The sequence below is a fragment of the Diceros bicornis genome, chromosome 3 (genome assembly GCF_020826845.1).
Source record: "Diceros bicornis minor isolate mBicDic1 chromosome 3, mDicBic1.mat.cur, whole genome shotgun sequence".
Taxonomy (NCBI): Eukaryota; Metazoa; Chordata; class Mammalia; order Perissodactyla; family Rhinocerotidae; genus Diceros; species Diceros bicornis.
This window is the reverse complement of record NC_080742.1, coordinates 41,646,501-41,664,806: the sequence shown is the minus strand read 5'-3', so window position 1 is coordinate 41,664,806 and position 18,306 is coordinate 41,646,501. Positions and strand designations below refer to the sequence as shown.

Here is an 18,306-nt window from a genome sequence, read left to right as displayed (position 1 = left end):
TTTTCTTTATCTGAAAATGCTTTCACTTTACCTTTGATCTTAAGTGACAGGTTAGCTGGTATTGTGCTAATAGGTTAACACTTGATATTTAAAGAGATTTGTTTAGATTTGAAAATATTTTATTACTGTGTATTTATATTTTTCTTTTTAACAAAATATGTCTTTTGTTTCTGATTTCCCTTAAGATTTATCTCCTTGTCCTTAGTCTTTCTCAGTTTCACTAAGATACATGTAGTTGGTTTCTTTCTTTGTTTCTTTCTTTTTAACTTTCTTGGGCTTCATTTTGGTTCTTCAATTAAGGGATACTTGTCTTCTTTTTTTCCTTCACTTCTGAAATATTATCAGCCTTTATCACTTCTAATGTCATCACTCCACCATTCTTTTTATTTCCTCTTTCTTTCTTTTTTTTTTTTTTTTATGAGGAAGATCAGCCCTGAGCTAACATCTGATGCCAATCCTCCTCTTTTTTGCTGAGGAAGATCGGCCCTTGGCTAACATCCGTGCCCATCTTCCTGCACTTTATATGGGCCGCCGCCATAGCATGGCCAGACAAGCAGCGCATTGGTGCGTGGCATGCGTGGCGGATCGGAACCGGCAAACCCCGGGCGCCGCAGCAGAGCACGTGCACTTAACTGCTTGCACCACCAGGCGGGCCCCCCATCTTCCTCTACTTTATATGGGACACCGCCACAGCATGGCTTGACAAGCCGTGCCTCAGTGCGCACCCAGGATCTGAGCCCGAGAACCCCGGGCCGCCAAAGCGGAGCAAGTGCACTTAACCTCTACCCACCGGGCTGGCCCCCCTACTTCCTCTTTCTTGAACTCCAATTAGACACATGTTAGATTTCTCATTCTGACTTCCACATCTCCAACTCTTTTTCATATTTTAGTTTCTATACCTCTCTCTGTGGTATTTCCATCTTCCAGTTTCCTAATTTTATTTTCTTCTGTGTATAATTATTTTTTAACCAACTCATTGAATTTTTAATTTCAATAACCGTATGTATATTGAGATGTTTTTGTTTAGTTTACGTTTAAATTTACCTGCTATTTTTTTTTCAGTCGCTTGCTTGTTCCTCATTATTTCTATTATTTTTTTATCTCTTTAAAAGTTTAAAAAATTCTTTATACTATCTTTCCAACTTCTCCATTACTTCTTATATTTGTGGTGTCCATGTGTTGCATATGTTAAAATCTCCCTCAGGATGTTCGTTGTTTTTTTAAATGTGCGTGTGTGCATTTAAATTTTTACTTTGAGCTCTTCCTCAGTCGGGATTGTTTTATCCCTGGGCTTCTCACGCTCTTCAGCATATGAAAGCATCTCGATGGTATTCAACATTTCTTTCTTTTAGGGCCTCAGCAATTTCATGTTACAGACTCAGTTTTATGTTATTTCTCAAGTTTGGATATCGGAACCACACCCACTTGTAGAACAAATTTGGTTTTCAGTTTCTCACAGAACACTTTCATTTTTTTCCCATTTGTAGCACAGGGTCAACTAAAAGCATCCTTGCCGCTTCTCTGGGCCAGTGTTTGTTTTTCCAGTACCTTTTCGTGGATCGGGCATCATTTAGAGGATTATCATTTCCAGCTACCACAACTCTCATAGATTCAAGGCCACATTACACTGCCCAATTGGAGATTAAAACTCCAGCTCTCGCTTTGTATTCCCTCTCTCTGCTGCTCTTTTCTGTCAGCATCTACTGTTCTCTTTATTTCTTTTGAGATAGGGCATGTATTAGGTTTTCAAAAGGTGCATTTCTCCAGAATTCCAATATATTTGTAGTAGACGGATGTTCTGTGTCTGGGTAATCTGTCACTCTACAGGAAGTCCTAGCCTCTTTGACAATCCGTATTATATTATCTCTATATCTATTATTATTTTATATTATTTCTTCATCACTTGGTTCTAGCACATATCTAGGAATATAATGTATGCTCAATGGGTATGTGTTGATCTGTTGATCCTGGAGCTTCCAACTCGGCCATGCAAGAAGCAACTCTTAGTTTTAGGCTTTATATTTTACATAAAAAAGAACCTATACAATAATATACCTGATTTTATCTGGCATATTCTGAATCCAATATACAATTTGATCAAACAGGATTTTTTATATTGTAATAGACATTTTTTACCATTAAAAATTTATTATTATTATTAAATCTTATTATTACTACTATTTATAAATGATGCATATAGAATTTCACACAAAAGATTTGGCTTATTCTTTTGCCATATAAGCATACGTTAATTGTCATGGTATGAAAATAAAGCTCCCGGAATTTAAAATTACTCGCAAGTATATCCATTTGTGGCTACAGTTTAAAAAAAAAGAAGAGAAAATAAAAAAAGAAATTCTGTAAAATCATAGCCATGGAGAAAGTGTAGTTTTCTAACTCCCATTTAAAATTTCCCCAGGAGAGCAGGCAACCCCTTCATGGACCTGAACAGAGATGAGGTTTGATCACAAAGCCATGAATTCTCTTTCTGATTGCTATTTGGCCTGAAGGTTTGCTGGAAGCATCATCGTCCTAGTTAGACTGTTTTCCAGCTTTTAAATGTACTAGAGTATGATTGTATTATGTGTTGACCCTGATTTATGTTGAAAACCCAGAAACATTTTTTCCAGAAGAAGTGCTTTGTGTATGTGTGAGCCTCTGAGGCCTGGCTCCATCTGAGAGTCGACTGGCTCACCTCAGTGTACTGTTCATTTATTCAGATGGCTGGACTCTAAAGGAGGAATCTTTCAATATCCAGTGGTATTTCGGTGAAATAAATATTGTGAGGCAGATATGGGTTGTTTAAAATGTATCACTATGATGCAATATGTCAATGCTCAATTATACGTTTGCATGCACCTTAAAAAATTCTGTCTCAAGAGAAAAATTGATTGTCATAATACTGCATTTCAATTAAACCCACATCCTAGGCATTCTGAGTTCCAAATTCCTGAAACCCTCAAGTTAATGTGTTCCATGTTGTGGGGTTAATTTACATAAAGTTCTGGAGCTCCTGCTACACTGTTTCAAATCTTGGTAGCTTTGATACTCTTCATAGTGCTATACACAAATATTATAAACCAGTTTTCACACAGACAAGTTATGATCATCAGCAGGAATTAGTTTCATACCATGATCTCTAACCATATGTACCAGAACATTACCCAGACCCCCTTATTTCTGAACTTCATTTTGCAGTCCCAATAAAACACATCTGTTCCTGTGTGTGTGTTTTGAAAATTGAATGTACTAATATCATTCCGACTGACCCGGCCACCAAACTCACATGGGAGAAATCCGGTCCACAACCCAAGCTGTGTTGAGTCTTCAGGTCTTACGGGAGCTTGTAACTCACTTCACCACAGCAAAGAAAAGAATGAAGAGAGAGAAAAAGAAAAAGAAAGAAAAATAACATTTATGAATATGTATGCTTTCTTCTGATAAGAGCATAGAAAAACTCAGTCAATTTTAATGTAATTTAGTCACTATTCATCCTGGTGAAATTTTCAAGGTCACAACAGTTATCCTATTCCAGGATTCTGTCAAGTTTCTCTGCATAACTCCTGCTTCATAACAAGGGAAATCCTTGTACTAAATACTATCTGGTTCATTGCAAAGGGTCATAATTAGGTGAAGAAAAAAGATAGTATTCAAATCTAAAATTAGTTTACTCTACTTATAACAAAGTCCTGATACATCACATTTGTTGTGACAGAATTTATATTGGATTTATTCATGTAAATGTTTGAAATAAAACTGCTGCCTGCATAGGTCTTATAGGATCATGGCTGTCAAAGATGCAGTTAGAAATAGCAAGGGACACAGAAAGCTGAGGGCAGCTAAAATATCACTTTAAAACAAAATTTTCTGTCAAAGAAGCCAAACTAAATATCCTCCTGTTTATTAAGATAAAGTGGAATGACATCATATGTGCATTTAAGCTGCTCTCAGAATTTGAAATTTACTGCTAACTCCAGGATATTCTCCGCTATCTTGTTTGACCCTCACAAAAGCAAACACATCCATTTAAGATGTACTAGGACAATAGAGGCTCAATATTAAAAATAAAAAGAGTAAACCCTACAGAGAAGCAGAAACAATCTAGAGCTCATCATCCAATTATTTTCCTTTTTTTTTTTTTTCTGATAAATTTTGCTACTTAACCTAAAGGCAAGATCAGTTTAAATTGTCAAACAATTACAGAGACTTTTCTTTGGTTACTTTCTTTAGTCTAGCACAATGGCTCTCAAAATTCAGTGTGTGAAAGAATTACCATGAAGGGTTTGTATACACAAAACCATGTATATTACACTATATGGGTTATTTAAGGGATTTTCTCAGGTTATTTTAACTCTAGACAAATTTTGTCGTATGTGCTAACTTCAGAAGCTAACCAAGTAGCTTCCACTTGCCCTTACTTATTTAAGAGAATTATTAACATATTTCCCCAGAACCCATAAAATATACTTTTTGACATAATTATAAACACATTTGCAGCTACAAAGACACTTTCTCAAAATTCATACTGTACTAAAGCATAATTTGTCCTTTATTCAATATTTTACATTGGTTACAAGTTTCCCCCAGATTTTTTACAATATAATAATTATTTTTAAGGATCCTAATAATAATCTCCCTCCCCCACCCTCTCCCATCTTTCTCCCTCATCAGAGAGAGAAATAATCAACAATGAATTATGGACTAGATAAAAATAGTTTTGAAGGTTTCATTTTATAATTCGTTCTAGACTAAACTGTATTTTTTCCCCCAGCTTTCTTGAGGTAGAATTGTTGTTGAGTTTTTTTTGTGTGTGTGAGGAAGATCGGCCCTGAGCTAACATTGGCCAATCCTCCTCTTTTTGCTGAGGAAGACTGGCCCTGGGCTAACATCCATGCCCATCTTCCTCCACTTTATATGGAACGCTGCCACAGTGTGGCGTGTCAAGCGGCAAACCCCTGGCCACCGCAGCAGAGCGCACGCACTTAACCGCTTGCACCACCGGGCCAGGCCCTGTATCTCTTGAACTATAAACACAAACAGGCAAAATATTTTACCTCTGAAATTTCTGTTGTCCTTAAAACTTATCATTGTGTATCAATAACTATCAAAATTGTCCAGCACTTCTTTTTATTTCAGTACACACCTCTGCGAAGTTTTGTAAGAATCACTACTGTTGCTATTTCTCTGTACCTTTTTGGTAACGCCCGCTAAGTTATTTTTTCAAAGATGAACCTAGTGTGTCTTAGCTTTTTAAATTTCAGGCAGCAGAATGCCAAAAGATGAGCTTATGTCCAACGAGAAGATTAGGGGTCCTGATATCTAAAAGTGGACAATATGGGATCCATCCCTTCCATTCTTTGTTAGTCTCTACATATACTCCACATGTGTGGAGAATGACTTTTTAAAAGGATTTTCCCTGTCATTTCCTCTGTTCTTTTAATTACCTTATTGTGCTAGTAATTAGGACAAGATGAAGAAGTATTTCTGGTGTGTTTTTTTTTTATTACAAATTTAATTATTTCTGAGAGCTATCCTGGGAACTTTCTACCATTATAATATTGTGCTGGCCAATTCTATTATTTTTCAGATTATAGAACTGAGAATAGTCCTTAGAGATTTTCTATTTCTACTCTCTCATTGGACAAAAAAAGAAACTGTCATCCTGAGAAAATAAAATGACTGAACTATTTCAGGACAGAAAGGATGAGAACCTAGGTTTCAGGGCTCTCAGCCAGTGTTTTTTCCACGGCACCAAACTTTGGAATTTTGAAGACATTTTTATCCTCGTAATTATGGCTTTCAAAAGTGATGGATGAGAAGATCCATTGGGATGAAAGAAAGAAAATACAGAATTTCTATTTACAGTTGTTTTATCCCATCCATCTTTTAAAAGAAATGTTTTTATACATCTTATAATTTACAAATAATAATTGAAAAATTTAAAAAGTTAAATATAATGGAGAGAACTGCTATAAACTATTTTCAAAACAAAGTTTGGAAAACACTGCTGTAGAAGCTGACCTAGTATCAATAGTGACAATAATAACACAGTAGCATCAACTGAAACTACTACCATTTGTTGAGAGCTTGCATATATGAAACCCTGTAATAAGTGTTTATATACAGCATTTCAATTAATAATTCCAACAACCTTGTAAGATCATCCACGTGTTTCAGATGAAGATACTGAGGCATAGCAGCATTAAATAACTTGATCAAGATGGAACCATGATTCCAGCCCACCTCTTTTGTATTCAAAAAATACAACTCAAAACACTGAGCTCTTAGGTTCTTAGGACACCCTCTACTTGCTGATAAAGATGATTCACCACGTACTCATGTAAGAACCCTATAAGGTAGCTGTAGTGGATATGTTCATTTTACAAATGAGCTGTCAGTGGAAAATTTAGCACAACTCTGTGATTGACCTCATTTTAGTAAAACATTTTTTCTTTTGTATTTAACCACAATATTGTGAAGATAGTTCTACCTGAAGAGTTAGACATAAGATATATGCAAAAATAACAGCCTTTAGTAGATATGTTCATGGAAAACTGGGTACATCTCAGTTCTATGAATTCAGGGACTATATTGCTGACCAGTGTGTTCTGTCAACAAATGCCTGGCATAAAGCAAGAGTGTGATAAATATTTGTGTAATAAATACAACTTAACGATTCAATGTAATTTTTTGTGCGTACAATCACCTTTGGAGTAGATGCCATGCTATTTTTTCTTATGGACTCCACACCTAGCACTAAATAAATAATTAGTAAATACTTAGAATAACATAGGTATTTTTTTAAGCTTTATTAGTTTGGCAGTTGTGACTTTAATATGTTAGATTTTCCTACATTGGGTCTATCATGGAATCTTTAATAGTTTTTCCAGAGTTTTGATTGTCTAGCAAGGTGTTGTTTACAATAAAGCAAAGCAAGAAAGCAAATAAAGCAGAAAAATAATAATAATTCCCCAGTGGCATTTTTCTTACCATTCTTCTTCCGTTAATGTCCCTTAAGTTTGGCCACTCTCTTTGCCGTTATATTGTCAATCCCCTAGTCAAAAAATGTATCATGCCATTAACTTAGTTCACTCAGAATTGTCTTTTCTCAGCTTTGCTTAATATATTTCTTTTTATTTAACATTTGTCAAATAAACACAGTAGCATCAACTGAAACTACTACTGAAATAACTACTCTTATTCTTTGACATCTGTCAAAGAATATTTCAAGAAATATTACCACTAAAGAATTATCTCTTTATTTATTGTAGAATTTTTGAGGACGATATTTTTCATTATATTGCTCAGGATTCCTCTGGAATAATATCTGTGTAAAAATAATTATTTTTAACATAATTTTAGATGTGAATACATATGAAATATCAAAACAGTAGTTTGGTAATGGGGGTGAGAGGGAGAATCATTAGAAATTATTATTTATTCCATATTTTTTGCATCACAAATAAGGAATTAAAATAAAAAAGATTTTAGGACCCCAAAAGATATACTTCAAAAGGCTGGCATTATAAAAGCTCATCCAAAACATAGCACTCCATGTTCTTACAGAATGAGATACCTAATGGAAATACTCCAAACAGTGATCTATCTATAATTGTGCTTACTAAAAATCTTACCCTACTTTGTAGGAGAACTGTATTTTCACAGCAATAATTATATATCCACAGGTTTAAAAGTGTCATTTTAACCTACGACTGTCAATGACAAAGAGCTGGCTTGCTAAAATCTCTCATGTTCCAAATTCTATTTATAATTCATGTCTCCTTATCTGTCACTCTGTGTTTTCACTTTTAGTTTATTGAATCTTTTTAGCAAGAAAAGTAGCAGAGTTTAATAGTCTATCTGATATCTTTATAGTACTTTACAATTTAAAACATTTGAGTCAATATTCACCATAGTCTTGTGAAAAGTTAAGGAAGCTATTATCCTCATGTTATAGAGGCAGAAACTGAAATTCTAAGTAATCTCCTGAGGCAAAATAACTTGTGGTGAGTTGGGGCAACCTAATCTTATTCATTTTCCAAACTTATTCTGGTTTGTCTAGGATAGCTTTATGTCCCAAGTTAATTGTAATGTGTATGTGATTTATCATTCTTAGTCTATTCACTAATTTACCAATGATATTCAGATTTCCTGTCAATAACTTTGTTTTTAAATTAGCAGTTGATCACTTTGTCTAAAACTATTTTTCTAGAACAACTTGAAAAATATTCCTTCTGCTGCTTTTATTCAGGAGCATTTGTTCTTTGAAAGAGTCTAATTTAAAACTCATACCAACCAATATATACCACCATCCTAGAGGAAAGAAAATTATGGCAAAAATAATAGCTATATTGAAGAGAATTGGCATAGCCAAAGATCATTTTTGTGAATCACTGAGGTAAAAATAAATGAGAATCTTAAAGTAAAAATTAAATGCAATTCTGTTCTTTGTCACAGGAACATCACTTTGTTATTCAAGAAATTGAATAGTCACCTGGGAATATAGATAACTGAAGCTCTGATTCAGTTCTTATGATGTTTATTTAGATTCTTGATCTAATATGTCAAATATAAGAAACATTAAAAAATGATAAACCTGAATTTGTAAGCTATAAGCATAAGTGAGTTATTTAAATCTTTCAGTTTTCAAATATCGGATCCAAAAAGTGGATTTATATTTTTTTTAAGCCAGAAAACTCATCTTAACTAGAACGTAAATCAATATGTTCTCTCGGTTTCTGGACCTGATATCAATATAAACAGAGGACTTTATGTAATATTTCATTAATATACTTTCTTGGATATTTTACATATATTCAGAGTTTAAAATAGTATTTTTGAATATATGTAAATTAAAAGGAAAATTTACTATAATGCAAATGGATAATGCAAAATCTGATTTTTCGCCTGGGTTGTGGGAAAAATAAGACATCAATTAAATTAAGTGCACATTTTGACCTTGTTGTTTCATAAAGGAAAAAAAAAAAAGATTCTTGCCCCTGAAACGTGGAAATTTCACATCTGTCCTATTCTCTCTGTATAATTTGAGCTCTTTCCCAGCAGTTCATGATATCATATTTCCTTTAATAACCTTTACTCTCATAATTAGCCGTTATTATTACTATCATCATCATCATCGTCGTCGTCATTGTTATTATCATTATTTGGAGCAGAGGAGATATAAGGTGTTGGTACAGGCTCACACCTTTTTTATAGCTTAAAAGCAAGAAAATATGCTCTTTAAATATTTGTAGTGTTTATGTAATCAGTACCTACATTGCCAAGGCTTATTGAAAACAGCTGGGTGCCTGCTGCCTGCCTCCCCCTTTGTTGGAACTTTTGCCAGAACAGGTAGTCAAAATGGAAAGTAAGGGGAAATTCAGGCATCTGGGGTGTCTCTCAGGAAAGCAGCTGTGGCTTCCTTAGGAAGCAGTCATTGTTTCCCATCAGCCAAGCCTCTCTATACCCTTGGGTCCAGTTCTGGCATGGCTGGCCTAGTAGGATGCAGTTTATGACTAAGGACTTAACACGAGAAACCAGTTGGGCAGTCCCATCTCTGGCAGAACATTGAGAGAAATCCCCCAAGCTGCAAGCCATATGTGGGCTGTCAGCCTTCTATTTAGCCTACTCTGGGAGGTTCCCGTTTACTGGGGCTCTCACCATCCCTTTGACACAAGCAAAAACAATACAAAGGGATCTTTTCAAAACATATCTTTCCAAGATATACTGTCCTGTTTTTAAAACCAGACATCACTATTATTTCTGTAAACATGGCATTTTTTTCCCCAAAAAATGAACTCATTTTTTGAGACTTGTTTTGTTTCCTAGATAGTAAGCAAGTACAAAGTACAAAGTTTTTTAACAGCATGCAAAAAATCCTGGATTAACAGTGTTGAATGGTTTTCTGCTTTCGTAAACATACGCTCTTCCAGATATAAATTTTTGTACATGAAGTACCAAAAAATATTATCCACGTGAGACGACCTAGGCTCTTGATTTCTGTCCGAGAGATGTCAGGAGCTGGCTTTTGCTACGTAGGGTACATTGAAAATCAATATGCTGTTGTGATGGATTATTTGGCAGGGTCCGCCTCTCATTTACCATGAAAATGGCATTTTGGTGGATTAAGACTGAATGGTTTTCTTGGTAATTTTTGTTGAAACAAAGCTCTGATTTTAGAATGTAAATGCTTTAAATTTCAGTAGTCAGAAATAAAAGGATATTAGAAAGGTGTAGTGTTTTGAATTTTAGATTAAATATCATGTTTCTCATCATTACAGAGAGTTCTGTTAGGACACTTAAAGACCATGATTAATCCAGCAACACTTTATTCAAAAATCTTCAGTTTCAAAACATACTGGATACGAGGCAAACAATTTTGTGCCAATGTTAGGCATGCTCAGGAAAATTAAATGAAATTTTATTTCAAGTTGTAGCTAGAACTGATTTGCAGAAATATGAAAGTACAAAAAAGAAATTTAATTAATGTATTTTTAAATTCACTGATCTATCTTATAGCTCAAAAAAAGTACAGTCATAGTTTTTAGAGCAAGGGGTCAGGTTATTTTTAATGGTTTTGCCCATCACTAATTTTAATACATATAAAAAGTTTCAACACAGAGTCAAACTAGGTAATATTCATCAAGTGCCTTGTTACTTTTTCTATTCTTATTTTATTTCCAACTTTATAAAAGCTAAAACACACTTCCCTTAAAATTTTTCGTTGCCCTGATTTATTTTCCTTCTCACATTTGTAAAAAGTAAAGAATTTGAGGCTCCATGGTAAGTATAAGAGGAAGATTATGAGCATAAAAAGATTCTTTCAATAAAGTACACCTTTCCTAAGATATTTTTCCCAACAGAATGGTCAACATTCACCCTAATGGTCTTTCTCACAGGTGCTATTTGGTCTTGTATTAATTTGACCTTATTGCAACTCTCTCTCCATGTCTCCATATTATTTTTTCTTTTGTAGTTCAAGAAAAAGTTCTAAAAAGTCTTGCCCTTCTATAGCATTAAGAACTTGGATGATTAGAAAAATATAAGGTCAGGCTTCAACTTTGACAAGGCACGTGTTCTGGCCACCCTATGGAGATAAATCATGTCTAACCAACTTTGGTTGTCTGTTTAGTTTTTCTCTATGTGTTAGTTGTGGTAAGCGAGGCATTTCTTTGTACCTGTCCTTTTGACAAACTTCAAACCAAAACAAAACCAAAAAAAAAGATAGCCTGGAAAAAACTAAGAAGGAAGCCTGGATATTGAGAGAATGTGTGTTAAAATATTTAGAAATTTTCCAGGAAATCGATATAAATCAAAGATGTTTCATTGTATATAGGAAAAGCAGGAATGTAGTAAGTAATCAAAGGCAATTTTAAAATCCATATTACAGGATGGCTATACTCTTAGAACAGAGGTTGGTAATATCGAAAATTTTTAAAGGCACATACCTATAAAGATACTTGATTCATAGCTTTGAATTCAAAGATGAAAAATCCACAGAAGTTTTTGAGAAACAGCATCTATTTTCACTTTATGCTAATTATGGTTTACACAATTTCAAACAGATGGGTTTGCATGCATGGTAGCTAATTCATGCCACTGTCTTCAAGTATATGCTCTGAATTGTAGGTAGGTTTTGAGACCTACCTACGTGATTTCTAATCTTTTTGCTATCTATTGTTTTCAAATGTTATTGTGATAGCTCAAATGTGGTATAGATAAACAATAGCATATTCTATGGGAGTATTATTGAAAGGATACTTCTTTCTTGAGCAGTTTAGACTTTTAGAAGTGAATAAATTATTCATCTCTGGGGAACTGAAGAAATGGTTGCAATGAAGATTCTGCATTTGTTGTCTAAATTAACTTAGTACTTTGTCACAAAAATTATAAGGGTCCTTTGCCCTCACTATAGTAAAATAGTAAAATATCTGCCTTTTCAGGTTTAGAGTTCAGCTGAATTATTTTAAAACTTTGTTGTAATGTTTATTTTGTGTTTATTTTCTTTAAAAAAACATGATCATGGTATAGTTAGTAAATTCTCTTCTTTAAAAACTATCAGAAGATATTTAATGATTGAGGAGAATATATATTCTTTTCAAATAAGGCATTGTTATCACATCAGCATTCACATCAACTTTCTTTTTATATTGCTTTTCCTTAGTTAAGAATTTAATGTATATTTTACAACTAATGTAAAATAATAATGTTTAATTTAAAGTCTAAATAGTAATGAATCTTTATAAGACCACATATTAAACATAGCTGTGATTACATTTGCTCTTGAATAGGATATAGAAATAAACAGAGAGAAAACACAAGACTTCCAAGCAATAGGTGGGGTGTCTGGAAATTATTTCTCTTAAGACTTTTGTTCATTTGTCTGCATATGACTCTAAGTATTTTGGTCATATATAGAATATACTGGAAGTAAAATCAATGTCTTAATTTCTTTTGAGTTGGCATTTGTCAAATTGTGTTCTTGCAAAATTCTAGGGGAAAAAAATCTATCATTACCTAATACTTTCCTAACGTTTTCATTTCAGAAGGACCGTCAGTACATTTGGCTTCAATTTCTACTCTAGTTCTGTTTATGTTTATTCTTTCTCTTGCATTAATAGGAAATAGAGATATTTTGTAGCAATTCAGTTTTGATCTCTAAGTTCTTATCTGTACAGTAGAAAATGGTCATCTCTTAAAAAATAAAATATTATGTTAAAAAGTATATTTAACAAAGAACTGGTTTTATTTTTTTCCAAATAATTTAGTAAAAATTTCTATATGTTTAATGTGTTTCCCTTAAAACAAATTGCTGCTGTTGTGGTTGTTATAGTTGTGTTAAATAGCCAGTTAACTGGTATTTTATGAACCTTATCAGAACCTCATCAATGTCAGAGAAGTAATGTTTAGGTAAAAATACACTCTTCCATTTATAGGCAGGGTATGATTTGTTAGGGATGCAAAATAGGTACATCGATTCCCGGAGAATTTTAGGAAATCAATGCAAAAGTCTAAATTTGCCTGAAAATTTACTCAAGGGAGTAAATGGTAATATACATATTTTTAATTATTTGAAAGTGATTAAGTCTCAAATCTTCACAAAAATGCTATTTCATATTTAAAATATCTCAAATTTCTTCCTTGGCAAGGTAGAATTTAGCAAGCAATTTTACCCATCATTTACAAAATGACTTAGCTTTTCTAATCTGTTCGTTCAACTTTTTAGTTATTTAGTGTACATCATTATGCTGCCACTGTGAATAGGCATAAAGTGAGATATTATAGCTCAGTGAGTGTTATCTTTTTCAGTGTTTATAACAATAAGTATATGTTTGGGAATCAAAATAAATTTCAGCTATTACAGAGATTTTATTTCTCTTGTGGGTAATTTTTCAAGTACTCGAATGTTTTCATTTTATTTGCAAGTTTATCTAAAGGTTAAATGATTTGAGAAGTGTGTGATGTTGCTAGCTAGTTCTAATGGAAATTGTCCACTGCTCAAGGTGATATTTGTTTTTCTTTGCTCATCAGGTCATTTATTAATAAATGTAGTAGGTGGGTTCAAACCAACAGAGACAGATATGTACACAGGTGTAAGAACAATCCGCTAGCTTTGTAACTGGAGGGGCAGCAGTTTGAGGAGACGCCACATGCACACAAATACTTCTTCTGATACTATTCTCTCTCCTTTAGGATTAGATGCCTGATTTGCTCATATGTGGAGCCATTTTTAATAAAGCTTCTTAAAACACAGACATAATGGAGAAGAGCAGCAGAATGACATATCAGTTCCCACTGGCACTTTAGTATTGATTAGTAGCTCAGGTTAGCCACCTGCCAATCGATGAACTTTTTGGAAGGGAGTGGAAGAAATGTACAGGACAAAGTTCAGGCATCAGAGTCGAGGACCCTGGGAAGTCAAGGAAATAGCCTGAAGACGTAGGCCGCTAATGATGTGTTAGCACAAGGAGGGCTTGACACCAAGAGTGAACTTCCTCTGTTTCGTATTTTGAATCCAGCTGTTAAAATCATGGGACTTGCCCAGACCTAGGATAAAATAAGTGTTCATTGAGTTTGTACATATCCAGAAACATCACATCTATAGATTAGAGAAGAGTACGGCAAAAAAACCCTCTGTGGTTGCCAGTTATTCTTACATTAGCCTAAGTAGTAATTCTCCCGGCTTCACTGAATAAATAGTTGATTGTTGATGAACAGTTATCTCAGATGATGCATTTAATCTGATCAACTATCAACTGGAGAACTAAAATGAACAGCTTAATACAAAAATTAAGAGACAGGTTGGACAAGGAAAAATTTTAAATGAAATGACTGTAATAATCAAGTGGTTATGTGAGTCCATGTTAAATAATTTTCTAGCTTAAAATTATATGTGAAATGTATATTTAGATCTATTATATATATTCGTACATACACACGCATACATTCAAGCAAATCTGTTTTTTCCTACTTATTTTCTAATGGAACAAGGTGAATATTTCAAAGTCATGCATATTTTTAGAAGGACATATTCATTGTATTTAATTTCTATGATCTCGTGCCAATCTGGATTTCATTATATATAAAAACTTTGATTTATGCGTAAAATATTGATTCTGAAAAGGTCTCAGAAACCTAGCAGTTACTGACTCAAAAATCACCAGGCACGTGCAGGTGATTACCAAAAAAGAGGAAATGAATTCGCTATTGATTTTCATATTCACTAAGCTGACTTTCCAGGATGTGCAGTTAGATTGTCTGGGGGGCATTAAGTAAACAAAAAACATCATCCCAGCACTGATATTTAGTAGCTTTGTGATTTCTTGGTAAACCACATAAATTCTGAGCTTCCCTTGTCTCATCGGCAAACTGGATACGAATGCTCCAAGGTTCGTCATGAGAATTAAACATCATAATCTGGTAAAGGTACCTAGAACCATGCCTGGCCTCAGCAAAGGGCTCAGTGCACGTTAGTATTGAATCTGATTCTGACCCCGATGCTTTCTCAGCTTTTCTCCCCCATCTCTTTGGAGGAATAATACATAGGGGTCTGGAAAACAAGCAAACAGAGAGAAACACAATAAAACTACAAATTGTAAAGCATTATATTTTTTGTTAAAAAGCTAAAGGCATTTTAGATAATTGGAAAAGACAAGATCCTTGCTTTTTAGTTAGCGGTGGGCCTTAAGGAAATAGGACTTGAATTACAGTTTCAAAAGTGAAAAGATTTAGACGTGAAATGGTAGATTAACAAGAAAGGCATGAACTGAATTGAATCTTTTTCACTCTCTTGTTAGATCAGAAGTTCTTAATATTTCTGGGATCCCACATGACAGTATGGGTAGTCCAGTGGGTAGGAGTGGGGAAGAGAAAAATTATGACATACTTACAAAATTTTACATACAATTTTAGAGGTTTCACTGAAATCATATTCCCCAGTCTTCACCTCTGGAAATAATTCTTATGACCCTAGACACTAGATTCAAAACCAGTTAAAAACTTCTATTGCCAAATATATTCAGACTCCAGTACCTTATACAACCCAAGGTATCTATTAGCTGCTCAATGAATATTATGAATTAAACTGTTTATCCTGATATTATAGGTTTATCACCTCTGTCCCACTTGAAAGTTGTCTTCTCAGTTGTCCCTCTGTCAACTTTAACCTATCTTCATAAACAAATATAATTTGTTGTACAATCTAAGGGCTTTCACAAATACTCCCCAATCTTGGTATTATTTTACTTGGCACCATCGTGAGAAATCCCATGAGGTCATTTTTCTTGAATTACAATCAAAAGAAACAAAATCAAAATCAGCCTTTAAATATATTGTATTTGATTTCTGAGGCAACTCCAAAATGTTAATACTATTCTTGACTTCTGCTTCAATACAACTGTTGATTTTATTTTTGGTATGTTTTTTCATATTGGGGATGTTATAGGCTGAAAGGAATGCATGGATTTGAAGAAAATGATCAGATTGGCAAATGTGAAGGATAATGATTCTCTAGAAAGAACTAGAAGGTTCATATGAAACTGAACAAACTACCCATAACATCTTAAATATCAATGTTTAGGAGGATTTTTTGTTGTTGTTGTTTTTTCATAGTAGACTTTAGGAGCAAAATCACCACAGTTCAAAGTATTTTCTGTGAATTAGTGGCTGGCCTCAGTTAATGGCCTTAGCTTCATCTTAGTCCATCACCCCAGAATGTTCCCCAAGCCTCCATCTTATTACTTAAATGTGCTCCTTTGTATATTTTTATAGATCTTTCAGGAATAGTGATCTTCTTCCTGAGGAGAAGATCACTATTTTAATAGTTTGGAGAGGAAGTTTGCACAATAAAAAAAATATAGAGAAACTCTTGCTTAGCTCTCTTAATAACCCCAGCTGTTTGGGCATTGCTCTCTTTTATCATCATAATAATAACACCTAAAATGGAGATTATAAAAGCAATCCTATAGCTAATTTTAATGCTTTGGTAAAAGTCATGGGAAAGGTTGGCTTAGGAAAGCTCTGATGGTTAAAGACTATGACCAGTGCCTGGCTTACCTCGAGAGAAGTAAAAGATATGTGCATTATGGCGTTATAGCATTTAGATTATGCATAATTAAAAATTCTGCAACCTTGAATTCTTATGAGGATGACTATATAATCCTTTTTACTGGGATCATTAGAAATCAAGAGTTTTATTTGGCTAATTTTTGGTGATTTATTGGGAATGTGTGGTGTTACTTGAAATCAAAGGAGTAAACTCAATGAACTCTTATGGCTGCTTATTATGATTTATTTATGTGTTCAATTTTTTTTTTTTTTGTGAGGAAGATCAGCCCTGAGCTAACATCCGTGCTAATCCTCCTCTTTTTGCTGAGGAAGACCAGCTCTGAGCTAATATCTATTGCCAATCCTCCTCCTTTTATTTTTTTCCCCCCAAAGCCCCAGTAGATAGTTGTATGTCATAGTCGTACATCCTTCTAGTTGCTGTATGTGGGACGCGGCCTCAGCATGGCCAGAGAAGCGGTGCGTCGGTGCACGCCTGGGATCCGAACCTGGGCCACCAGTAGCTGAGCGCGCACACTTAACTGCTAAGCCATGGGGCAGACCCTATGTGTTCAATTTTAAAGAGGATTTTACAGTTACGTTTTTACACCTGATAAGATCAAAAGATTGAGAAGGTAAGTCAGCAGTAGTGTTTAGAATTTAGTTCATGTTGGGTGAAGCTCATAATATGCTAGATCACATTGCCTCAGAGAGGAATGATTCCTTAATAATGATTTTATTTCTCCTTTTCCAAAGGCTTCTTTAACTATATAAACAATGAGATCATTTAATACAGTACATACAACATGCAGTATGCCCAAATACCAGAAGACAGTTCTGTTCCATTCAATAGCTAACTTACATAACATCCCTAGAAATGACCCAGATTTGTGAATATAGGAAAAAAAAGCCACAGAAACAAAACTTTTTACTCCCACTCCTGTCTTCACATAATGTGTTTTAAGCTGGGTTGCCTAAATTCTATCAGTGAACAACTGCTAGATTCATTTTGAATAATTTAACTGTCTAAAATGTTTATGTTCACTTTCCTCTATAAAGATATTGTTAACTCAGCTGAACAAAAGTATTGATTCAATTTTAATTGTTTTTCCTCTTTGTGTTTTATTTCTTCAGATTTTTTTTTCCATCTGCATTGCTTTCTGGGGAGTAAGAAGCATAAAACAACTTGCCTCTGGCCCTTGGAAATAACATAGGTTTGTACACAATTCTCTTGTTTTAATCAGTTGTCCACAACTACAATATATTACTACTGCCTGTGAAAATATAATTATCTTACATAATGATTCTAAGAACCATTTCTTTAATGAAAGATAGATATACTTATTTACTCTTGCTTGCTTTCCACATTTATTATTTTCTGTTAAAATTAAAGTCAGCTACACTCACTTTCCTTCATTTCTAGGGTTGAAAGCAAATGATTTCAAATATAATGATGTTATATCCACTGGTAGCATCTAAGCCAATGGGTATAAGAAGAGGAAGTGAGAAAACTTAAAAACAGTAAAAAGAATGAAGATTTCATTTGCATTGATTTGACAACTTTTTGCTTGCTGTTTGCTAAAATTGTGCTTAGATACATATTTGTTGTCATAAAAATGTATTAGATTAGTTATCTACCTAAGGCTATATTTACCTTTGAAAACCATACAACGTAAGGAGCTACATGACAGAAAAAGACATCACTGAAATGAAAATGAATAGAATTTGTCAGAATTCATTTATTCAACAGATTAATTTGTGATA

General features: G+C 34.0%; 1 protein-coding gene across 1 annotated transcript in view; it reads left to right on the top strand.

Moving 5' to 3' along the window:
* Positions 1-17,897, top strand: part of AGMO (alkylglycerol monooxygenase) — a 326,257-nt gene extending 308,360 nt beyond the window's left edge. The window contains exon 13 of the mRNA XM_058526593.1: positions 17,677-17,897. Coding sequence (XP_058382576.1) covers positions 17,677-17,751 — 75 coding nt within the window. The 3' untranslated portion in view covers positions 17,752-17,897. The remainder of the gene's footprint in view (positions 1-17,676) is intronic.
* Positions 17,898-18,306: the final 409 nt, after the last annotated feature.